Source organism: Sciurus carolinensis, chromosome 12 (genome assembly GCF_902686445.1).
Source record: "Sciurus carolinensis chromosome 12, mSciCar1.2, whole genome shotgun sequence".
NCBI classification, from domain to species: Eukaryota; Metazoa; Chordata; class Mammalia; order Rodentia; family Sciuridae; genus Sciurus; species Sciurus carolinensis.
In genome coordinates this window covers 263108-287752 of record NC_062224.1, presented here as the reverse complement: position 1 = coordinate 287752, position 24645 = coordinate 263108, and the positions used below count along the sequence as shown (strand labels likewise).

Genomic DNA, 24645 nt, shown 5'->3' with positions numbered 1-24645 from the left:
TAATGCAAGCACCTCCTTTCCCACGGAAGCTCCACGACCCTCCCACTGCAGGCAGGTGCGGGGGACCCACCTGTGCCAGGGGCTCCTAACAGCCACACTCCTGCACACTTGGGGCCTGTGTGCGGCGCGGCGACCGCAGCTGCCGCAGGGCGGCGTCTCCGTACTGGATGCCTGAGCCCATCCTTTCTGGGTCCAGCTCACCTGCAGGCCAAGCACATCTCTAAGAAAGAATTGTTAGGACTCTGAGATCCCCGAGCAGATTAGGTGAAAACAGTGCGGAACCCCAGGAACATGTGCCACCTTTCCAGAGAACAGGAAACACGTGTGGGCGCACACAGTTGCTGCCCACCTCCAGGACACGGGGCACCAGGAACAAAGCGGCTGCCCAGTGTCCCGAGGCAGGGGACAGCAGCGGGGCGTGGAGGCCCCCGACCCTTGCACTCTCCCACCTCCTGGCTTTGGAATCACATGGATATTATGTGTGCAGATATAAGGCCGCACGTCCCCGTCTGCACAGGATGCACACATCTGTGGGGTAACTGTGGGGACTTAGTGACTGGGGAGAAAGTGGAAAGAGCAAGACGCAGCCGCCTGCTGTGCACTGACTTGTGTGAAAAGGGGAAGAAAATGGTTGTGAGCGTTTGAAGGCACCACCAGGATTAGGGTGAAGCAGCTGAAGTACCGCCTCATAGCTTCTTCACCTGGACAAAATTATGATTTTGATGATCGCAGAAGAGAAACCTCTTGAGATGTTACGCCTGCTGCATCCCAGGTCACCTTACCCCGGCTCGCACAGCACCAAGCCAACTTGAGCATGAACATTTCTTTTCTTGCAGACTGTAGAAAATAAGTTTTTCTACCAACTTTAGCCGATTTCCTTTTGTTTTCTAGTCAAGCCATGCTCATGTTGAGACCTGACCCCCCCGACCCCTCCCGTTTCTTACTCTCGTTTTCCAGTGTGTCCCGCACCACGATCTCCTCTCTTCTCACCGTGTGCAAAGCAGGACTTTGTCCAATACCCCACCTAAGCCGTCCCACAGTCCCCACCCCGTTGCACCTGCACCTGGGCGGAGAAGGCGGCCGGGCTGGGCTCCTCCTGCTCCATGCTTTGGCCGTGGAGTGCGCTTGTGCTCCTGTTTCACTCGGGTCTCTTGACGCTGAGTGAAGATCCCATCTTGGGGTCCCCCTGCCCAGCAGGACTGGCACGTTCTTGGTGGCACGGTCCTACCACTTAGCTCATCGGGTGCTGCTGCCACCGGGGCTGGGCTCATCGCCCTTCCTCGCTCTCCGTCTGTGCTCAGGTGGTCCCTGTGTGCTGGCTCTCCGCCAGCTGTCCTGGAGCCCCGCATTATCTACCTCCGTCACCACCTGATGGCACCCCGCCTCTTCCCCACAGAGGTTCTCCTGCTGGGTGGACGTCAGAGCTCAGGACAGCGTCCAGCAGCGGCTCAGAGGTGTCGCCCGGGCCCAGGGCTCCTGCAGCACCCCAGGCAGCCACGCAAGCAGGCCGGGAATCCTGAGCTACGAGAGGAAGCTCGGGCTCGAGGGGCTGCAGGCCCTCCTGCCTCCGGGGCTTCTCAACCCCTGCCTCCCCCTGTGTCCCTCTGCTGTCCTCTCCTCCATAGTGGCAGAGGCTCCACGCGACGCCTGCTTGGAAGCCCACCTGGGTGACCCTGACCTCCTTCCTGCTGCCCTGGGATCATTCTGGTGATAGTCAATACAGATCCAGTCTGATTGAGGACCGCTGCCTGGCCCTGGTCAGCTGCCAGGAGTAGGACTGTTGAAGTCCTTCCCTGGAGCACCCACAAGGTGCCTGCAGCTCCCGCAGCATCCCTTAGCCCACACCTGGGACAGGAGGAGCAAGCTGTTGAAAGACCTTGGAGCTCGCTGCCCCGGGGTCCGCCAGCCCACTGCCCCTGGGCCTGGGGCTTGCATCTCAGCCGTGCGGCCTTCAGACCCTAAGTGGCGATTTTAAGTCAGCAGGTGCAGAGAATCTGCTTGGCCCAGTCACCATACGCAAAGGGGACCCTGCGGAGCGAGCGGGGAGAGTAGGCGGAAGGGCCGGCAGCCGCGTCGCTCACCTGACTCGATCTTGTTGAGTATTTTTCGTGCACACTGCACAAACGCCTCTTCCACGTTCTCCCCAGTCAGCGCGCTCGTCTCCAGGAACATCAGCTCTAAAGGTGTGTCAAACGAGACACGATGTGTTCAGTGAGGAGCTCACCGTCAACCCCTCACAGGTGCGAGGCTGCTCTCAGGGTGGCAGGGAGAGCCCACCGCGGCCTACCACCCTCCCTTTCTGAAAAATAAGATCAGTATATGTCCACAGGCTTTAAAAAACCTCAAGAGGATTAGCAAGACCCTCGGTCAGTACAAGAGGACTGCTGGGGTGTGACTGAGCCCTGGAGTGCTGGGGTGTGACTGAGCCCTGGAGTGCTGGGGTGTGACTGAGCCCTAGAGTGCTGGGGTGTGACTGAGCCCTAGACTGCTGGGGTGTGACTGAGCCCTGGAGTGCTGGGGTGTGACTGAGCCCTAGAGTGCTGGGGTGTGACTGAGCCCTAGACTGCTGGGGTGTGACTGAGCTGTGGAGTGCTGGGGTGTGACTGAGCCCTGGAGTGCTGGGGTGTGACTGAGCCCTGGAGTGCTGGGGTGTGACTGAGCCCTAGAGTACTGGGGTGTGACTGAGCCCTGGAGTGCTGGGGTGTGACTGAGCAGTGGAGTGCTGGGTGTGACTGAGCCCTAGAGTGCTGGGGTGTGACTGAGCCCTGGAGTGCTGGGGTGTGACTGAGCCCTAGAGTGCTGGGGTGTGACTGAGCAGTGGAGTGCTGGGTGTGACTGAGCCCTAGAGTGCTGGGGTGTGACTGAGCCCTGGAGTGCTGGGGTGTGACTGAGCCCTGGAGTGCTGGGGTGTGACTGAGCAGTGGAGTGCTGGGTGTGACTGAGCCCTAGAGTGCTGGGGTGTGACTGAGCCCTGGAGTGCTGGGGTGTGACTGAGCCCTGGAGTGCTGGGGTGTGACTGAGCCCTGGAGTGCTGGGGTGTGACTGAGGCCTAGACTGCTGGGGTGTGACTGAGCCCTGGAGTGCTGGGGTGTGACTGAGCCCTAGAGTGCTGGGGTGTGACTGAGCCCTAGAGTGCTGGGGTGTGACTGAGCCATGCAGTGCTGGGGTGTGACTGAGCCCTAGAGTGCTGGGGTGTGACTGAGCCCTAGAGTGCTGGGGTGTGACTGAGCCCTAGAGTGCTGGGGTGTGACTGAGCAGTGGAGTGCTGGGGTGTGACTGAGCCCTAGAGTACTGGGGTGTGACTGAGCCATGGAGTGCTGGGGTGTGACTGAGCAGTGGAGTGCTGGGTGTGACTGAGCAGTGGAGTGCTGGGTGTGACTGAGCCCTGGAGTGCTGGGGTGTGACTGAGCCCTAGAGTGCTGGGGTGTGACTGAGCCCTGGAGTGCTGGGGTGTGACTGAGCCCTAGAGTGCTGGGGTGTGACTGAGCTGTGGAGTGCTGGGGTGTGACTGAGCCCTAGAGTGCTGGGGTGTGACTGAGCTGTGGAGTGCTGGGGTGTGACTGAGCCCTAGAGTGCTGGGGTGTGACTGAGCTGTGGAGTGCTTGCCCAGCAGGTGCAGTGGCCTGGTTCCATCCCCAGCACCAGAGAAGATCCCCAGCACACAAAATAAAAACCAGAGAAGTTGGAGGTGTCTAACCTCCAAACATGAGCTGCTGTCCTGTGCTGCCCTGGCTCTACTGGCAAGATGGACGGAGCTGTGAACAGGCTTCCTGTGATATCACCAGCAGAAGAGGGCAGGAAAGCCCTGCCCCTATGCATGGGAAGCCTCAGTGTCCTTCTCCAGATAACCTGTCTTTACCATGAACGGGATCTACAGTCGGTGCTGCAGTGGCCTTGGTGTGCATCACAGGTTTTGTGTGTACTGAGGCTCCCGCCCCAGAGCTACCCAGAGCCCAGTGGGGCCCCCTCTGCCCGGAGCTGCAGGCCTCTCTGCCTCTGCCTCCTCCCGGCACAGGTGCTGAGCTCTGAGCCCTCAGCAGCTCCTTCATCCTGGCGCATGTGCTTCTCTGACGTTTACTTTCTTAGCAGGAAACCCCACAAGTGGCAGGAACACCATTTGGGGTCCCAGAGTCCAAGCTGACTTTAGGATATTCTAGTTCTTGATTGGCCCTCACAGTTAGGGTTCCCTAAAACGCCTGCATTTGCAGTGTCCCGTTACTCTGAGCAGCCCCCAACTGTACGTGTGGTCTTGTATGTCCCCTCTGGAGGTTCAGGGGTGTCAAACCCAAGTGGCTCAGCCAGTCTAAGGAAAGCACAGCCGGTCGGCCGGGAGGGGATCGTGGCTCCCTTTCTGTGCCCAAGGACGCCTCCCAGCCCGGCTTCAAAGCTCATGCCAGAGGCTGGTTCAGAGCCCCAGATGGACGGGACCTGCAGAGTGCCACACGGTGCTTCTGTCAGCGTGGCGACTCTGGGCAGGTGCACTGTGCCAGCACACTGAGCCCACACCCTGGCGGAAGCTGGCCTGGCCTACACACAGCTTAACCTCCCCCCTCCTGCTGAGAACCAGCACCGCACCCACGTCCGCCCCCGAGAGCCATGAGGGAGAGACTTGCCATTCTCTTGCGCGAACCTGGAGGCCTCTAGAAAGGTGACTTCCCGGTCGCTGTCCAGGTCCTTCTTGTTCCCACAGAGGAGGATCACGATGCTCTGACTCGCCAGCATTCTGGCATCTGTTAACCAATTAGTAAGCGCATTGTAGGTTTCTCGGCTGCGTGACACAAGATTGTGAAAATGATACATGTATTTTATAAGACTAGCAATCTTCCCAGCTCTTCCTACTCCACTCTCTGCACCACGCCAGGTAAGGGTCTTGGGGTCCCTCAGACAACCTGGACGCACCCAAGGTGCCAGGGCCCGGAGGAGGAGCCCTGATTCTTCAGGGCACCCACTGAGCTTGCGCGAGCCCAGTGCTCCATGCTGCAGGGCGTTTGGGCTCCCCCGAGCCAGTCCTGTGCCTGTGCTGCACTCTGCTCGTGGGAATTCAGCAAGCAGATTCTGCTAAGGACTCTGGGAAAGACGGTACCTCCGCTCTGCCAGGAGGAGCCCAAGATGCACGGCACACCCAGCAGCCCCTGCAGGCAGGACATAGCTGGCTGTGCATCAGGGCTGACTCAGGCCTGTCTTCTCCCCTCCCACAGCTGAGGGCAGGTGCACCTGCAGACCGATGCCCTCACACCTTGGAGGCCAGAGAGAGGCAGCCATGTGACACACTGTCCCTAGACAGGTTCCTACCCAGAAAGGGCCCTTGCTGGTGGCCTCTTCACCACGCATCTGAGCCAGCCCTGAACACTGACTGGGATCAGCCCTGTCCATGGGATCTCTGCGAGGACAGGCATGTCCTATGCTCTGTGCTGTCTGATGCCACAGTGTGGTGAGCACTTGGAATGTGGCTGGTGCAACCGCAGAACTGGATTTTTAATCTTAATGTCAATGGAATTGCCCCACGTGGCCAAAGGCTGTCATGTCAGCGCTCAGTTAACCCATCCAAGCCTCCAACAGCCTCGTGAGGCCCACGCTGGTCACCACCACAGGCGCCTCACAGGCAAGGAGCCCAGGCAGCCAAGTTCTGGCCTGCGAGGCCACACACGGGGCAGCTGGGCCTGGACACAGGCAAGCTGAGTCAGAGCTGTGTCCCTACCTCCCCGGTCACTTCTGATAACACATAGGGAAATCTCCGGACCTGAAGGAGAGCATCCAGCACTTCACATCTACAGAAGCCTCAAGTATGTTTTTCAAATACCTCCAAGACCCCACAAGGCCACCCACTCTTGAGCATCTGCCCAAGGCTGGCCCCAGGAACGCAGGACACCGAAGCCCAGCTGTGGGGAGCTGGCATTACCTGGTGATGTCGTAGACGAGGAGAGCCCCGGCCGCACCTCGGTAATAGCTCCTTGTCACAGACCTGCAAGGACAGCAGCAGTTCTGAATCAACCACCAAGACCGTCCCCTGCCCAGCGCCACCTCCCCAGACCCCAGGCTTGCTCTGTGAAGCATGGGGGAGACAGGCCCTGCACTGAAGAGAACAGCTCAGGAGGCCAGAACGCATGAAGGTCGTCCTCTGGGAACCAGGTCACGGAACCAACGGGAGGACGTCGGGCTGGGATGGGCAGGATGTCCTCTCCAAGGTGGAACAGCTGCGTGGATAGCAGGAGGCTGGGCACCTGCCCCACACGGCAGCCCACCTGCCTGCCCCCAAAGGGCAGCGAGTTCGTGCAGCAGCCTCTCCCAGCCTGGGGTCCAGTCCCCTCCCTTGCTCCGATCCCTGTCCCCCTCACACCCACAGGGTGCTTCTCTGGCATGATGGACCCTGCAGGCTGGATTTCTCCTCCTAGCACAACAAAGCCTGCTGGGAGTCCCCACCTGACTCAGGCCTCCCTCCTGAGCCTGCCCCTTGCTCTTCTGCACACCTGTGCTGCCCCCAGGAGCTCCACCCAGCCTCCCGCCCCCAGCACACAGCCACTCCCTGCACCTGCCCAGGTCCCGAATCCCAGCCTCAGCCCGGGACCCCAGCCACTTCCTCTTCTCTGGCGGTTCCTCCACATCTGCCCTGTTGGTGCCGGGGACCCAGGGCCAGTCCTGGGGACTCTGCTAACAGCGGCCCAGGTCTTCAGCTCAGGCTGCTTCTGTGGGATCCTGTGGCCCCCAGCACCTGAGCGTCACTGCCTGATGCAAGGGTCATGCTGAGCAGGGACGAGGGGAGCTCCAGGCCCGGGAGGGGCACGGCACCCGGCAGCTTCTAACCAGCCTGGCCTCTTGTGTGCTCAATACCGTCCGTCAGCGGAGCGAGCGCCACCGCTCCACCTCTCTGGCAGTGTCCTCATCAGAGCTGCACCCCTCCGTCACCCAGACTGCTGTTCCTGCGGAGACCGCCTCCCTCAGCCCTCTTCAGAGCAGCAGGCCAGGCCAAGAGGCTGGTGACGGGCGCTGACCCTGAGTCCGAGCTGATTGGGCAGCTGGTGTCAGCACTGAGCGGTTGGTGTGAGAAGCAGCCCACACGCCTGGGGTCAGCAGTGGTGTCAGGAAAGATCCCGGCTGATCGCTGGGGAACGCAGGCAGCGGGACTCCACACAGACACGCTACTCATCGATTCAGAAACGTGGGAAGACAGCTACTTTTAGATTAATTTCCAGCTCTTAGACTCCGGAGGCAGGTGCAAAGCTTCCTGGTTTTACCCCAGGCCTGCCGGGCGGTGGGGAGAGCTCCTGCACCCTGAGGAGCTCCCCCTTCTCTCCAGGGGTGCAGGGTCTCAGGATGCTCAGGAGCTCCCTCTTCTCTCTGGGGGTGCAGGGGTCTCAGGATGCTCTCAAGAGCTCCCCCTTCTCTCCGGGGGTGCAGGGGTCCTCAATAATTCACTTACAAGTGAGTAGGACAACACTGTATTTTGACACATGGCTTCTGTAAATTATTTAAGAATGCGAATTTAATCATCTGAATACTTATATACTTTTTGAGGCACTAAAACTTTTTGCAAAATTGATCTTATGAACATGACTTTTGTCTATTTTGAGACAGGGTCTCACCGTGTTGCCCAGGCTGGCCTTGAATTTGGGATCCTCCTGCCTCAGACTCCTGAGTACCTGGGTCCTTGGCATGACCACAGCACTTGAACCCACACACAGGTTTGAGTAAAATGCCACCGAGTCTTGAAATGACAGCTGTCCCCTGCCTGTCCTTCCCAGGAGCCCCGCTCCCGGGAGGTGTCTCCTTCAGGGACTTGGTTTTCCTTTTTCCAGTTGATTAAGTTGTGAAAGGACGGGCAGTGAGGGTGGGACACTCCTCTGGCCACGGAGGATCACACGCTCCCAGTCTGGTGAGTCTCAGGGTCTCTTTCTTCTGGCACTTGCTGCTCATTTCCATAAAATGCCCCTGACACCAGGTGATGCTGGGGCTGGTGCTCCCTGCCTCGGTTGTCTCCTGCTGACGGCCGGGCTGCGTCCATGGCCCGCGAGGCTGACGGAGCCTCCCCTGGAGGGCGTGGGGCTTCCGCTCTCCGCACACTCACTGCCCTCCTGCTCCCACACCGACCTGCCGGTTGGCTGGTTGGCGTTTTAGGTTGAAAACGTCTCACGCGTTCTGAAGGCATCTCCGCCTCTGCCCTGGGCCGTGCTGCTCTTGGTCCAGTGTGGCTGTGACCTCCGACCCGCCCTGCGCTCTCCTCTTGGCTCTGTGGGTTTGTTTCTCAGCCTGCCCTGGTCTGGACCTTCCCCCACCTGCCCCCTGACTTAGGTCCCTCTGCTGAGGCTCCTGCTCTCTCCTGAACCCCTGAGCAGCCTGCCCGGGGCTCCAAGACCTGCCTGCCTCTCCCCTTTGGCCCGAGCCCCTGCTTTGTGTCTGGGAGGCTGGTCACACATCTCCAGGCACTTTCGGAGTGTCTTCGGTGATCTTATTACTGGAATGCACCTTTGTTCTTATTTCTGGGGATTTTCCCTCTCCTCCCAGGAAGTCCCCATGTTCTTGGTTTGGGCTTTTACCATTGAAACTTTGCTCAAAGGGTCGTTCCTGTTGGATCGTTTCTGTTAGGAGCAGGGGTGGAGAGGGTTACGGGAGGACTCGGGGCCTGGCTGTCGGCCACTGGGGGGCCTGGGCTGCTGCACCAGGAAGCCAGTGCCCAGGCCTCAGCGCCCTTGAGCCCGTCCAGTCTCCTGCAGTCAGCCCTTCTCCACCTGGGGCCCGTCTACCTGGCTGCCAGCAGTCAGGGGGGACACGGGGAGGTCAGGGCTCTCCTCCTGAGCCCACCCTGCCCTGCAGAGCCTCAGACCCTCGCCCCAGAGGCTGCACCTCTGACTCTGGAAGTGGTGTCCCCAGGCCCAGCCCTCTCTGGACTCACAGGGGAGCTGACCTCTCTACCTGCTTGAGGGGTGCTCTGGGTCATTTAGTCATGGGGGCTCCAAGGGAGGAGGCTGCATCAGGTGGGACCACCATTGGGCCAGGGTCCCCAGGAGCAGTGGTGGCGGAACACTGTGGGGTTTCGGAACATCACTGATACACAGTGTGTACCAACTCTAATGAAAAGCGAGGTGTTTGTAGTGGGGTGAGTGTTATTCTGCTGCATCTCAACACGGGTATGTGTTCTGACCTGGTGCACCTGCAGGAACCCAGCCAAGCTTGGCCTGAGCCCTGTTTCCTGGATGCTCAGCAACCTGCAGGCGTCCAGCTGGGCTCCAGCTGGGCTCCAGCTGTGGGGAGCTGCTGTGTGGTGCAGACCAGCCTCGGGCTGCAATGGTAAGACGGAGCAGAGCCCCCAAGCAGCTTTCCAAAGTTTCCCTCTGGAGGGAAGGTGCGCCCTGCCTTTGCCGAGATTCCCATCTAAAGACACTCGGTGCCACGCCCTGCCACAGCCAGCTGGCCTGTTAGCGGCTCCTGGACCTCCGGGCTCCAGCCCCATCAGTGGGTGCTCCCGAGGCAGAGCTGGGATTTGGTGCCAGGGAGGGGGCGGGGGCGAGGCCTGGATGTGGAGAAAGCACGATTATTTCAAACCCAACTTTCAAACACTTTATTAAGTCAGGAAATCTACCTGAATCGTTCTTGTCCTGCTGTGTCCCATATCTGTAACTTGACGTATTTACCACCAACGTTAATTATCTTTGAGCCAAATTCCACTCCGATTGTATGATTTGAGTCATCTTTGACTAAAAAAGAGAAAGAAGAACAAAGCATTTCATTTCAGAGCGTTAGGGAAAGGGGCTGATCCATTGGAGCAGGTGTCATGAGGGCAGGGGCTGCGGGGCCAAGTCCTCCCGGCCACGTGGACCATTGCCAATGGCGCCTTCACGGCTTTAAGGAAAATGCACCACCCCTGTTCTCACAGAGGAGACTGAGGGAGGACTGGCCACTAGGAGGCCTGGCAGATGCCAAAGCCTGCAGGGCAGAGGAAGACACTGCCCAGCGTCCCCAGACCAGCCACTGGGGCCAGGCTTGGGATGGATGTGGAGAGAACTGTCTGCTGTAACCCAACGGGACCGCGTCTGTGAAGACCTCTGTGACGGTGGAGGGATGGGCTGAAAGTCCACAGCCACACGGCCACCCACTGGTCCACGTGTGTAGAGCAGCAGGAGGGTCTCCGGGCTTCACTTTTCTGCACCACTGTGCAGCTGTCAGGGCTGCCCCACCTCACCCCCTGCCCAGGTGCTTCGCGCTCTTGCTGCAGGTGGACTCTGGAGTTCGTGAGTGACCGTTTCTGAGCGGCAGGCAGGTGGCTCTCCACTGCCCTCTGCTCTCACAGCGTGCTCTTCTCTCAGGCCCTGCGACCCCGCCTTCCACACCTGCCCAGCCTTCAGCGCTGGTCCATGGCAGCTCAGCAGCGCTGGCCCAGAGCCCCCTGCGGCCAGCAGCCTCCCGGGGGCACATGCCGACACCCACACGCTGCTTCCTGGCGGCCACCTGGGATCCGGGGTGGCAGCTGCTGCTGCAGAGGAAGAGCCCTGGGCACTGAGGCTGCCACTCCTCCCCAGGGGTCCCCCGAGGACGGTCTGCTGCCCTGCTGTCAGGAAGCGGGGCTCCTGCCCGAGAACCAGCCTCACCTCCACCGACCCACCGTCCCTCGGCACCTGAGCCCACACCCCCGAGCAGCTGCCTCCTGGGTCACTGCTGAACATGAACACCAGCCTACAAGGCTCAGCTGTGTGACTAGAAGCTTAAGAACACCTCCATTTTATGCTGTTTAAAAGTGCTTCTAAGCTATGACTTTTCCCTGGGGGAAAAAAAAAAGAAGCTTAAGTTTTACATAAGTGACCCTGAGCACAAAGGCACTCTCCCCATGGCGGGGCGTTACTTACATTTTTTTTCAATAAACTGATGAAGTAAGCAAGATTTGCCAGTCCCTGCATTTCCAATCACCAGGAACTTAAACAAAAAATCTGCAAGACAAGGAGAGACCATGAAAGTACCCTGAAAGCAGAGGCCTGGAGCCACTCCTAGACTGCAAACAGGACAGAGGACGAGGCGGGCTGGGAAGGCGTGTGCTGGGGCCTCGCCGGCCTCGTGCCCAGCACCACCCACCCCTCAGGGCTCTGAGCCACTTCTTTGGAAGCCGGAGTTGAAAACCACTCTTGTGAATGAAAGGTTCCGGGTAGCCACTGTTCAAGGGCACGTGCACACTCACTGTGGGCAGCAGCCCTAGAAATCCCAGCGTCCTCTTATAAAAGCGTGAGCCTGGTGGACTCAGGAGCCGCCCGTGTGCTCGGTAGGAACAGGTGGTTTCCACCTGCAGCCTGAGGGTCTTCTTCCCTGGTGGCTTGTGGGAAGGACAGGTCAGGCCAGGCTCAGGCCCTCATGTCCAGCGTGCATCCCTGAGGAGGTGGAGAGCCGGCACTGTGTCTTTGCCCTCGGTCACATTTGACCTGGGACCTCACGTCCATGGAGCAGGACGAAGGACCTCCAGGATGGACTGTGTCCCTTACTGTGGGACAGCACCAGGAACCATGTGGCCCTGGAGGGCTCACCCTGCTTTCTCCTTGTCCGGGATCTTTCATCCTGGGAGTAGCACTACACCGAGTCCCGCTCCAGGGCCAGTGCCCACACTGACCCTGGCCCAGCAGGGCAGCCCCACTGTGTCCTGTGGCTGTGAGGCCGGCTCTGCCTCTGGCCTTCCTCCTTCCCTCCCTCCCACCTCTTTTCCAGGTGGGGCCAAGCACTCCCTGACCCTGGCTGCTACCCCTGCCCGCGTTAGGCTGGGAGCCGAGCCCTGGCCTGGCCTGGCCCTGCCACCTGTGTCCAGGGACAGTGCTATTAGCAACCCACATAAGACCACTGGACAGGGGGAAAGGGCAAACCCACCATGACTGCTGCCCTCCTAGGGGCCAACCCAGTCAAACCAAGACCGTTCACAGGCCCTGCAGGTGGACGTGTCGCCCATAAAGTCCCCACTAGGGACAGCCCAGTGGTCTCCGCTGGCATCAGATTTGCCATTTCGCTGCCACCAGTATTCTGCCCCTCCTTCCACTCCACTTCACAACCCAGACTGTCAGCCGCGAACTTGGCCAGTCATTGGTCCAGACTGTCAGCCCGCAAAATTCCACTACTTAAGAATAACTCCCCTGCCATTCTCTCCCTCTCTCTCCTCCTCACTCTCACTCGCTTTCTCTCTCTCGCTCACCCTGAGGGCAGACGCTCTGCCTGTCCACTTAATAAAATCTCTTGTGTGAGTTCGGCGTCCGGAGTGGTTTCTGGGTGCTTTTCAGTCTGCAGGGGTGCTGGGCTGGCCCTCAGACTCCCGGCCCAGGCCTGGAGGGTCCCCAGGAACTGCAGAGCCAGAAGTCACAACTGTTCACTCCCAATATTCTCAAAATGGCAAGACTACGGCAACAGGGCAGGGCCAGAGCTGCCTGGGCAGGTGGGGCAGGAGGGCAAGGGCAGCCTGCCTCCTGGGGGTGGGTCCTGCCCAGCTGGGGAGAGCCCTGCAGAGGTCACGAGGCCCTGTGGGCCTCTTCAGAACTGGGAGCCTCAGGGGCGTGGACACCGGAACTTTCCAGCAGACAGTGGGTGCACTCTCGGGCCCCTGCCCGCCTGGGAGGGAGGCTTCGGAAGAGCATGACCCCAAGGAGCAGGAGGCCCAGCCAGGCTGTCCTCAGTCCCCGCCTGCCTCAGACGCAGGTGACGGCCACACAGCTGAGCGTCAAGAACCCACCTCCAATGAGGCACTGTGGTCAGCGCCCAGGGAGCTGGAGCCCACACCGGGCACTGGCTGCAGTGGCATGGCAGGGCCTGCTGCCTCGGGAGCTCTGGTTTCTCCTCTGCTGGAAGGCAGGCGTGCGCTGTGTTTAACACATCGAGGGTTCGGTGCTCAGAAAGCAGCACAGAAAGTTGAGCAACCGAAGTAAAGCCAAGCTTCGCGGGTAACTGGGGAGAGCGTTAAAGTGACATCCGTGTTGATTAGATGCCACGTTTTTTATGAGAACCTGAGAGCAGAGCCCACCCACCACTAGGTGCTCCACCCAGGGCACAGGGTCGGGGCTCTAAGGGCACACACCCTGGAAGGACAGAGAAGGAAGGGTGGCCGAGAGCGCATGGGGCGGAATCCAGAGCAGGCAGCTGACCACCTGAGGAGGAGCCTGGGGCTCTCCAACCAAAGCCGGTGTGGCTTGGAGGTGAGCGTCCCCAGGTCTCCTGGGGTAACACGGAGTGCTCAGAGGTGACGTGGTTAGGTCACGGTGGCTGTGATTGATAATCTGAGAGGACTGCTGTACCAGTGGTCACGCAGGCAGTCACAGGTGGGGCGCCCTGGGGATCATCCTTGTCCCCTGGCTTCTCCTCTCTCTGCTGCCTGGCCTTCATGAGCTGAGCGTCTTCCTCACCCTGCCCTCAGCCACGATGCTCGCCTCACCCGAGCCTGAGCTATGGAGTCGGATGTCTGTGGACCGAGAGCTCGGAAGCTCTGACCTCAAAACGAACTCTTCCCCCTCCAGGTTGTTCAGGTATTTTGGTCACAGTGATGCAGAGCTGTGTGACAATGGGGGGCAATGGGAACAGGTCAGCAGGTGCCTGGGGAGCAGCCAGGGGCGAGAAGGCAGGAGAGGTGACTGAAGTGACCTGGAGGAACCACAAGGGTGTTGGCCAGCTCTCTGCTGACACTGCAGGCACCAGCTTGGTTGGGGGTTGGGGACAGCAGTGGAAGAGCTGGCCAGGTGCCCAGCACTGAGGACAGTGCTTCAGAACACAGAGGTCTATACCTGCTGCAGAAGGCCGACTCGGAGAGGTGGGAGGCGAGAGGGAAACCTGAGAGGGTGGGAGGCAGCTGGCCTCCAGGGTGCTGGTACTGTGCCCAGGTGGCGTGGTGCAGAGTGGAATTGGGACATCTGTGAATTCCACGCCCGGAGCACAGGCCCCAGAGACGCTGGGTGCTCGGGCCTGTGACCCTGCAGACTGTTCCCTGGGACCATGGGCACTGGGGCTGGTGTGGGAGCAAGAGCCGCCCAGCGTGGAAACCGCTGTGGCCTGTTGCCTCTGGCGGACACAGTAACACCTGTAACTGCAACTTCCCGCTTACGTGGAAAACACCCAGAGGAGGAGGCGGAGGCCTGAGAACCACTGCCCTCAGCTGAGCACGAGGAGCAGGCTGGGATGGGCTGGGGCTCACGGGAGGACCAGCGACAGCCTGCTGTGCAGAAGGGGGCGCCCGTTGCAGTGCTTTGCGGAGCGCCTGACCAGAGCCAGAGGGCAGAGAGCTGAGGTCTGCACCTGGGGCTGCGTGCGGGGGGCTCCATGCAACCTCAGGACCCGGCCAAGGGGGACACTTCCTCCTGCCGGCGCCCACCCTGCACGCTGGCACCGAGCTCGGGCAGCAGAGCTGGTGCCTCCCCAGGGTCCCGCCTCTTAGGCTATTGGGACCACCTTCAGGTTCCCAGGTGAGCTCTGGATGCAGGTGCACACGGAGGACGGAGGACAGGTCCTCACGGTGGCTGGAGCTGGCCCTGCTGATGCAGGTGTTGCAGCATGGCCATCCAGAGGCTCCTGGGTCTGTGACGGCACCCTGGCGTGTGTCCGAGGCCTGCGTTACCCTTGGTCCTGCCCCCACCCCCCGTCTGCCCTGAATTCAGAGATGGACTTGGACTCAGTTCAAGATGTCCAGAGACCTCTGCACCGTGCGCAGGAGCCGCGTGGGTGGGGTCACACTCACCGTCTCCCTCCTCACCTATGGGTGCAGCCAGGCTCGCTGCCCGCAGTGGGAGGGCCAGCCCCCCAGGGCAGCCCCTGGGTGCTGGCCAGGCCAGGGCTGCCCCTCAGCTCCCGTGTACCCTGATCCTCGAGGGAAGACCCCGTCTGGCATGGTGGTAAAGACGGGGTGAGGCTCTTTATCAGAGTATCTGTGGGTGTGGACCTGAGAAAGGGGGCAGTGCAACAGCTAGGGACCACACTGCTTGCAGGGAACCAGCTGTGTCACTAAGATGACACGCACAGGAGAAAGGGGGTGGCCATCTTCCATTCTTGGTGTTTACAATCGTGAGCATTGGAGGAGATTGTCTGTACAGTGCACAACAGCCTGCAGGGTGGTCTCCCCAGCAGCGCTTTACCAGTGTCTAGGCTGTGCAGCCTGAGTGGACTTTAACACGGAAGACGAGATCCGGGGCGGGCCTCTGTCTTACGAAGGAGTGTGATGAGTGTGGTGTCTCAGTGTCTGCACACGTTCTCAACAAAGTCACTCTAGGTGCTCGTGTGTTGAAGTTGGGAAGAGCAGTGTCCACCACACAGCCACCTCCTGATTTCCAAGTATCATCGTGGCCGAGGCTCTAAAGAGGCGTTAGTCTTCAAGATGCTGAGAGAGTTTTAGCAGGTTCACAGACGGTGAGAACTCAAATCCAGCCCAGGTACAAGCAAATGACAAGAAAGGTCTGGTCTTTCCCAGAAGATCCGGATCCTGGAAGCTGCCTATCCTCACATGGGAGGGGGCAGTGGGGAGACGGTCACATCAGTCCTTCGTCTAGTCCTGGAAGATTGCTCATTGGAACACAGTGCAAAGAGGTCAAAGTTCAGAACGAGACGAGAGGATGAAGCTCCTCTGTAGCTCACAACTGTTGGTGGCTGAGTAGCCGCTGCTGATCGGCTTCCTAGCAGCCATCTCCAAGATCCAGGGCACTGCGACCACACAGCTGCTCAGGTGGTGGTTCTTAAGCCAGTGGCAGTCATTCCAGCCCCCGCCCCTTGCCAGAGACTGGATTAGAAACAGGGTCAGGCTTAAGGGTGCAAATCACCCTGGCCATCCAGGCGTCCAGGCCGGGTGCCTGAATGACACGCCCAGCCAGATGGGGAGGGAAGGCTTTAGTGTCATGAGCGTAGGGAAGGTCTCCAGTTTTCTACAGATGCACACAGCCAGCAGCAGACACTTTACAAGCACAAGGGGGGGGATGAGGAGTTAGGTCCCTGAAGCCATGGCATCAACAGGCCCTGAACGTCCTCTGCAGATTTCTAAATCATGCATCTTATTATCCTAGGTATTTTGAGTGGGTTTTCTGTCACTTGTGGAGTAATTATTCATCATCTACTAGGCAGAAAACCTTAATCATGATATTTTTTGCTTGGGCTTAGAGCAGGGGGATTCATTCAACATGACCTCACCGAACAGCGTGAGGCTGGGGGTCCCACCATGGACGCAGGCCACAGCAGGGCATGTGCACCCTGGGGATCCAGGCCAGTGCTGGACCCCGTGCTCTGCCTTCTACTCCGGGTGTGCCTTGCTCTGTGGCAGACCAGCTGCCACTCGGCCAGCAGCCTCTCTCCTCAGGTGCCAAGTCAGGCCTAGCAGCTCTAGCCCAGAGCCCGAGCAACTCTGCTTGGAGCTGCTGAGCTGGTTGCAGACTCGATTCTCAGGCTTCCTTGTCTCCAAGCTCTGGGAGGTGCCCAGTGCCAGGAGGCTGCTCCAGCCCCAAGAGGAGTTCTGGCTCCAGGGCTGCCCAGCTCCACGGCATGTCCCAGCTGCAGGCTGCCCCCACTCCAGGGGTGCCCTGTGTGACCCCCTTGGTCCAGACCTGAAATGCACAGAATAGGCTCTGCTGGAAAGGGTCCCACACAAGGTGACTTGGCCTCTACCACCAGGGGAACAGGGACACTATGCCTTCAGCGCAGCTCTTCTCTTTACTCCAGCCTTTTGTTTCACATTCTGTAACCTCTCAGGTGGAAGCACATGGAGCCCCTTCGGCATCCTCAGGGCTGGCTGTGCTCAGGACTGTTCACAGCACCAGGACAGAAGTCCCCAGGCCACCCCTGCTTCCGGGGAGCTCCCAGTCTTGTGCTGAAAGACCTGCTCTGCTCGCCAGCAGGGCCGACTGAGCCTTGACACAGAGCTCCTGCTCGCTCTGCCAGCACTGCCCCCAAATCTGGCCCGGCAGGCTAGGGGGCAAGGAGGCAGCGCCTCCCTGACCGCAGGCACACAGCGCCCCGTCGCGAGAGGGGACGCTCTGCTCTCAGGGTCCCAGCTGCTTTACTGCACGAGTAAAGCTTCATATTCAAAAAGAAAAGGCTTTGCCTCCCTCTGAAATGCATCCCCATTCGGAATTCATCGCACTTCACCAGTGATACCCGCCTTCTGAACGCTGCTCTTGCTTCCCAGGACATCTGAAATGCTGCACAGGCAAACCCAGAGCAGAGGGGAGGACGGTCCAGAGCGAGGCCAGCAGGGAGCAGAGGGGAGGACAGCCCGGAGTGGGCTTCAGTGCAGCAGGCTGGTCCTCCTGTCCACTGCCATCATCCAGTGGCCAAACCACTCTCCTCAGACCCACCTTTGGGCAGGAGGGAGCTTCAGAGGAAGGAGAGCAGCAGAGCATGACGTCCCTGTGGCTCCGCCCAGTGCCTGGACTTGCTCTGCTGTCCCCCACCCCAGGTGAGGTATCTGGATGTCCTACTAGACCTCGGCCCTCACTGACCGACGAGGACCAACTGCAGCTGTGGAAGGCGAAGGCAGCAGGTGGCAGGCGGCAGGAGAGCTCTTGTTCACACAGCTGGCCCCTCGCCTTTCCTGTGGGTTCTGCCCCCATTTAATGCTGCTGGGTGGGGGTCCTCAGGAGGAGACAGGCCTCAGAGCTCCACCCTTGCAGCGAGGTTGGCTGCTCTTTGGGACCCGGGGCTTCCTTGCAGGATGGGGCGAGGGCTCACCTGCAGGACTGGATTAGCCAGAGCAGGTGGTGGAGACCAGGCCGCCCTCCCATCTGTCCTTCTCACGAGCCCAGGTGCCCTCCTCTTTCCTGCCACCAGGGGGAGCAGCAAGGGGCCACACCTGCGCCTCCCACTGGGACTTCCCAGCCTCCAGAACTCAGCCAAAACAACTCTGGAAAATTGTTATTGTTTGCGGTACTGGGGATGGAACACGGGCGTGCTTTACCACTGAGCTAAGTCCCAGCCCTTTTTGTTTTTTATTTTGAGACAGGGTCTTGCTAAATTGCTAAGGTTGGCTTTGAACTTGTGATCCTCCTGCTTGGGTCTCTTAAGTAGCTGGGATCACAGGTGTGCACCACCGTGCCTGCCTGGCAAAAATAAACCTCTTTTTTAAAAAAAATTATCCAGACCCAGGTATCCGGTTATAGCTGCTGCAGAACATGGACAAGTGCCTCAGGAGTCAAGGGGTCAAAGGCTTTCTGCAAACTCTTCACTGCAAACCTGGCACGTCCGTCTGATCCAGCTCCACAAGATGGTTTAAGAGAACTAGAAGACACACGAGCCTTCTTCTCATTCCAAAGAAATGCTCAGGGGCTGGGGAGATAGCTCAGTTGGTAGAGTGCCTGCCTCATAAGCACAAGACCCTGGGTTCAATCCCCAGCACCGCCAAAAAAAAAAAAAAAAAAAAAAAATGCTCAGAGCAAAGATCACCAACACCCCAGCCTGACCATATGCCAGAAGAGTAATATTTTTTTATTTGCCTGCTGGGGATGGAACCCAGAGCCACTTGCAGCTTCATCACCGAGCTGCATTCGAGCCCCACAGTATCCAACCTTGGATAATTCTACACCAAGTGGCCTGAAGAGGGACATGCCTCCAACAAACACAGATGCTGCCATTTGTGGTACAAGCAGGTTCGCCCTCACACCTGCAGGAAATGGATCTCCAGGGAGCTGGAGAGCTTTGGGGATGTCCCTTCTTCCAAGCACAGAGATCTCCCTGGGATGCTGTACTAAAAGAAGAGGTGACAATGAGCTTTACCAAACCCCCTCCAGTCTCTTCAACCAGAAACTCCCGGGCCCTGGAGCTCTCTCGACCTGTGAGAGGTGTCTGCAGAGGTGCTGGAGGGTGGCCAGCAGGCCACAGCTGCAGGGCGGTCCACACCCCAGCCCATGGCACTGCTGGGAAAACTCCAGGAAGCCCTGTTTTCTCCATTTCCGGCAGAATAAACTGCTCTGAGTTAACTTTCCATTGCCCCTTCAAGGGCTGGGGTGACTTGAGCTATATGAAGACCTTCTCAGAAGACTCAGCAATCGGCTGGTTTTTAGTGAAGGAGAAAAGCCAAAGCACTTTCCCAATCACGAATTTATTCAACCTGAAGAAATGCTAGTTTTTATTTCTGCCTCCTTTGTTGACACACTTACGTGTCCTGACATCTATGCAATTAAGGTGGTGGTGATTCAGGTGACCCCTCGTGCAAGCCACTGGTACCTTCTTGGTGCCAGGCGATGCTGAGTGTGCCTTTGTTCTTTCTTGGGTGCCCTCCTTGCTCCGTTGAGCCTTATCAAGCCGGAACTTCTCCAAGAGCAGAGTCTGACAGCCAAAGCCTGTGGGTTTGCTTACCAGGCTGATCACATGTGCTGTCCATCAGGAGGCTCAGAAATACCCAAGGGTGCTGTCTTACAGATGTGGGAGTCTGCAACCAAGGCATGCAGGCGCTCCCTCTGAGGACACCCAGGAAGGGCTTTCCTTGCCTCTTCTACTTCTGGTGGGTGCCAGCCATTCTCAGCTGTCACTCAATCTCAGCCCCCATTGGCAACCTCCCTGTGTGAGTCAGTGTCCTTATCTCACAGGGACAGCAGTCACTGCATTAGGTCACCCTGCTCCAATATGACCTCATCTTAACTATGTCTGCAAAGAGCCTGTGTTTTCTTCTTCCTCGTCGCTGTGGCCATAAGACCTAACAAGAGCAATCAGAGGAGGTTTATCTGGCTCACGGTTTACAGACTCATAGCTGTCTGTAGACAGCTGGTTCCTTTGTTCTGAGGCAGAACATCATGGTGGAAGGGTGTGGAGGAGCAAAGTGGCTCAGGACATGGCCATCAGGAAGCAGAGAGCTCCTGACGTAAACCCCAAAGGTGCAGCCCAGCGATGGCCTCCTCTAGACACACCCCACCTGCCTACGGTTAATTCATTCCAGTGACTAATGCACTGGTCAGGTTGAGGCTCTTGATCATCTCATCTGAGCTTTCCTGCATTGTCTCACACCTGAGTTTCTGGGGGACACCTCACACCTACGTCATAATAGACTGTTTCCAAATAAGGTCGCACTCACAGACTCCGGGGGTTCAGGACGTGGACACAACTTTTGGAACCCATAGAATCCCTCAAGGTCACAAGTGACCAGCAAGTGTTCCAGTGATTCTCACTGTGCTATTTTCAGAGTGAAGCACAAAATGAAAACTCTAAGAAAAGAATATAATAAAAATGAGTCCAGGACCAGCAACTTGCACAGTGTTCTGTCCCATAAATGGGTCTCCTATGGAAGCACGATTGCTCACGTGCAACTTGTCAAACTTGCTCTGTTCTTGAATTTTTATGCCACTGTCTGGCACCCCAACACGTGTCCTGTTTAGCTGAGTCCTGAACATCACTGCTGGTTTTAGGAACTGCTCGGGGACACCGGGAGAGCCCCACGCCACAGGTGGCTGGGGCGCAGGTCCTCGGGAAGGCCCAGCAACATTCCACGGGCCTTCAGAAGGTTGTGGACTTAACGACGAGGGAGAACCTGGTTTGGTCAGTGGTACTTGAACTGAGGATTGCCATTCCCACCTGCTTACATCTTGATTCTGTGTCACAGTACTACACCCTACAGCACGGTGTTCTGGGGCTTCAGTCAAGGACCTGTGGGTGCCACTGTCCCTGGCAGGAGGAGTAATGACCTGGATGTGCTAATGAAGACGTGGCCCCTTAGCAGCACATCCCAAGCTGGCTATTCCCTCTTGGTCACAGTCTGACAAGCTTCCAGAGCCTCCTCCCACAAGAGAGGATGGGCCCAGAGTACACGGAACTCACAGGCAGGGCAGCGTCTGGGAGGAGGGTACCTCGAGGCTCACCCGGGGCAACAGTGCTGTGCAGACTCAAGATACCCAAGGGGCCAGGCTAGGCTTTGGCTTTGGGTGACCTTAGGTTGGCGACTTCAACTGCCACACCAGCTCTTTCTAAAACCAATTTTCTACTTATTAACTCTATTAGTCTGTTTGTTTTCCAGTTTCCTCTAATTCCTTCACTGGAGGAAAGGATTAAATCCAGACTGAGTGAGGTAGCACCATGTGGAGGTGGCATGAAGTCGCACCCTGGCCCTGCCTCACACTGAGCCCACGGGTCCCTTGGTCCTGCCATATCCAGCGGAGCAGACAGTACTTCCTGGGAGAGGCTCCCCACTGATCCATGACAACCCTGCCCCCAGCCCTCTAACGGGCGTGGCCCTCCCAGTGCTCCTGACCAGGAAGCCAGTGTGGCTGAGGAGGGGAGGGCACAGGGGAGCGCAGGGAAGTGACGGGCGGAGCTTTCTCAGGCCTGACTGGCTCTCTGCAGAACCAGACCGCAGGAGCCACCTGCGGGGCACCTGCAGCTGACAACAGGGGCCTGAGGAAGCTGTGGCTGCAGGATTCCTTCTCTTCCAGGGACAGACATCAGGCCCCAGTGTCACCAGGAGCTGGGCAGTGCCAGTCACTGGCAGAGGACCAGGTGCCCTTCCAGCTTGCCACCCTCTCAAAGTCCAAGCTTCCCCAGGCCCCTCTGCCTCCTCACCTCCTGGACTGTGGAGCTCAGACACCTGCAGGCCTGGCTCGGGTCCCCTGCTCCTGGGCTCTGGCTGTGGGGCTGACACCTCCCTGGGCCTGACCCTCTGGGTCAGAGCTTTTCCTCACATTGCAGGAACTGCATTCTTCAAACTCTTGCCTGGTTTTAAGTAATTCGTCCATTAGGATCCAAACGGACGTCCGCATGGACTGTAGACTGTGAGACCAGGGAGGTGTCTGTGGTGTTGTCTCCAAAGTGCCTACAGCCCTGACAGCAGGGTCCTGAGGTGGCCGGCACTGCAGGTTCCCTGAGCCGGATGCCTCCTCCACACACCTCTGTGGAGGGCAGGAGGCACCTGCCAGGGCGGTGCAGACCTGCCAGGCCTGAGCCTCTGGGCCTGTCATGCTGCCACATCCGAAAGAGTGATCAGGGCTGGCAGACAGGACTCCACCCTGATACCAAGTGCAAGTCCTTCATTCTGACCTCGGGGGTGGGGCGAGGGGGGACAACCTAGTAAATAAATTGGGAAAGTTTTGATTTATTCAAAAAAACATGTGCTTAGCACCTCCAGTTTGCAGGGGAAACACTGATTAAACCGACAGGGCTCTGCCTCCCTGGTGCTCATGGCCATCAGGAGACGTGTTATAAACAGCCAGAGAGCAACCCAGAAAGGGCCGAGGGACGGACTGAGGGCGATGGATGAAGCCAGAGGTCTTAGGAGAGAGACGGTTGATCACTGCACACTCACTGTGATCCTACTGCAGAGGCCAAGAAAGGAACTCCCACCCAGGAACAGGGGATCTGCATCGTCAGAGGCGCGGCCCTGGGCCTGCGGCCCTCACCGGACACCAGTGGTGGAAATCAAATCTGGTTCCCACACTCTGAGCTATCTAAATTAAACCCAAGGAAAACCCTTAGGTAGCAGCAGGACGCCCCGGGGAAACCTGAGCCAGCCACCATCGGCCATACGAGCCCCGAGACCGAGCAGGGCACCCTGATACCGCCTGGCTCTGCCACCCCAAGATCCTGCATCGCGAGATTCCGACCTGGCCCAGCTCCCTGCCCGGACCATCGCGGCGTTCAAGAACCCAGACCCGCCCGGCCCGACACCCGACTCGCCGAGAGCCCGCCCTCCGGCCCTACCATAAGTCTCGGACATGGCGGTCTGCGACATCCTGCTCTCTCGCAGCTCCGCCGGGGTCTGTCGGGGTCGGAGAAAGAGCGAGGCGGGGACCGAGCTGCGGGACCCAGCTGGCGCCGGCCACCGCGCTGCGGCCCAGCCGGACTCCGCTCCGCGCACGCGCACGGCCGCCCCGCGGAGGAGCCGGGGAGCCGGGGGAGGAGAGGGGGTGCTGCGCGGGAGGGGCGGGGCGGGGGCGGAGCGCGTGTGCAAGCTGCTACCCGCCGTGCGCGCCCCGCGGGGCCTGGGGCAGGTCTTGTGGATGGCCGGGGACTCGCGCAGAGGCCGCGAAGGGCCTGGCGGCTGCGGAGCCTGGCGCCTTCACTGGGGCGGTCCTTCTGCCAGATGGCGCGGCAGCACGGGATGCGGTCGGTCTCCCGCAGCTCTCAGCAGGAAGCAAGCTTCCCTTAAGCGTTAGTTGGACACGCACCTAGCTACCGCCTGAGGTGTGACCTGGTGTGACCGTGGAGGCAGGATTACCTGCGGGAAGCCGAGCTCTTGGCCCAGTCGTGCAGACCTCCGGGCACTTGGGCACTATGGCAGGAATCGGGTGCAGGCTGAATTGTCCCGGAAAGATTCGGCCCTGGTGCATCCGTCTGGGGGTAACGTGCATTCAGGGGAAGCAGCACCTGGTCCTCAGGTGCAGGCGCAATCAAAGTTAGGACTCTGAGTATTTTAGTTTATAGGAAACACACACACACCAGTTCAGAATTCCCGTTCTGTGGAAACGTGGAGGTAATCATTCACTGGACAGAGAATTTGGTGGGGAGTTTGGGTCGTCTGAGTTCTTGAGACCTGACCTTGTCCACAGTGCCATAGATAGCATCCTGAGGAACTCTGGGCTGAGCTCCCAGGGCCTGGGCTCTGCAAGGCCAGTAGGCGTTTGCCTCCTTGGTTTGACTCCATCTCCCACGGGAATTGGCCTCAGACCTTCCATCTTCCCAGTGCTGTTTGACTCTGCATTTCACCTTCTCTCTGATCTGTATAATAGCAAATTAATGTCCTTGCTTAGAAATCCTGGAGGGTGGGCAGAAGCACTGTGAGCCTTGCAATTCAGAACTATTTCCTATATGCTTCTTCTCAATGGCCCTGACACTTTGTTGCTTTCTTGTTTGTCTTTCTGCTGGGCTTGGTTTAGGCTCCTAAGCAGAACAGGCTGCTTCTGATTACAACCTTTCAGAGGACAGTGATCCCCAGAGGGAAGAAGCCAGTGACCCTGAGAATTGTTCCCCTCCTTAGATCTGAATTTCCTCCCTGCCAGAGACTTCTGCGGGTCAGAAAGAAATCACTGGGTCAGTGATAGTTCTTGATATTGACAGAAACTGGACCCAGAGACGGGTGAAACTTATGCAGAACAGTAGCAATAACAATTATACTGTCATTTCAAGGCTGCCAGCAGTTTTCTGTGGGCCTTTGGGAAAGACTACTTGTTTGGGGGGAATCCCCTCCCCCACAGGATCCTTGAGTTCACAGGGCAAAGTCAGATTAGCACTGGAAAAGAAAATGGGTGGGATCTGGAATCTGAGGGAGCCAGCCTGCCCTGAAATCCCTGTGAAGTGTCTTTAGGGCTCAGTGACTTCGGGCTGGGAGGAAGGGGTTCTCCCGGGTGTTGCTGGAGGGTGCTGTGGATGGTGTGGAACAGTGAAAGTGGCTTGTGCGCTCCAGCGATCACCTCCTTTGTCTTCAGAGGTTTATAGCAGAGTGAATGTGGGTGTCCCAAAGCCTCAGCACGCTGGAGGTGGAGGGAGGGTCCCTTCTGAGGAGACTCTTCCCCCAGTTCTCCCCAGGTTGCTGGGCTGAGCTGGTGGCGTGGGTCCTGGCTTGCTTGGGCACTGCTCACAGCCTTAGTGGCATGCCAACTTCCCTCAACAGCTGGAGTTGAGGAACATAAATGGACTTTGTCCCACACTTGGGGACTCAGAAACACCAGGTGTGACTTCAAGAAGAATCCAGGTGCTGCACATGGAAATTTGAAACGTGAGCCCGTTGACACCCAGGCCGTGGACCTGCATCCTGGA

General features: G+C 58.6%; 1 protein-coding gene across 4 annotated transcripts in view; it reads right to left on the bottom strand.

Moving 5' to 3' along the window:
* Rab4a (RAB4A, member RAS oncogene family) overlaps window positions 1-22778 on the bottom strand; it is a 29754-nt gene extending 6976 nt beyond the window's left edge. For 2 of the 4 annotated variants that reach the window (XR_007104293.1, XM_047520345.1), the window contains exons 1-7: window positions 13245-13490; window positions 10836-10916; window positions 9575-9689; window positions 5900-5962; window positions 4614-4768; window positions 2082-2177; window positions 71-201 (exon numbers count right to left, since the gene is read on the bottom strand). Coding sequence is in view for 3 of the 4 variants with exons in the window: in XM_047520345.1 (XP_047376301.1) it covers window positions 86-201; window positions 2082-2177; window positions 4614-4768; window positions 5900-5962; window positions 9575-9689; window positions 10836-10916; window positions 13245-13332 (714 nt within the window). In the remaining variant the exon portion in view is untranslated. Of the gene's footprint in view, window positions 1-70; window positions 202-2081; window positions 2178-4613; window positions 4769-5899; window positions 5963-9574; window positions 9690-10835; window positions 10917-13244; window positions 13498-22590 lie in introns of those variants that run through there. The other 2 variants (XM_047520347.1, XM_047520346.1) reach the window with 2 other exon arrangements.
* Between the last annotated feature and the right edge of the window lie 1867 nt (window positions 22779-24645).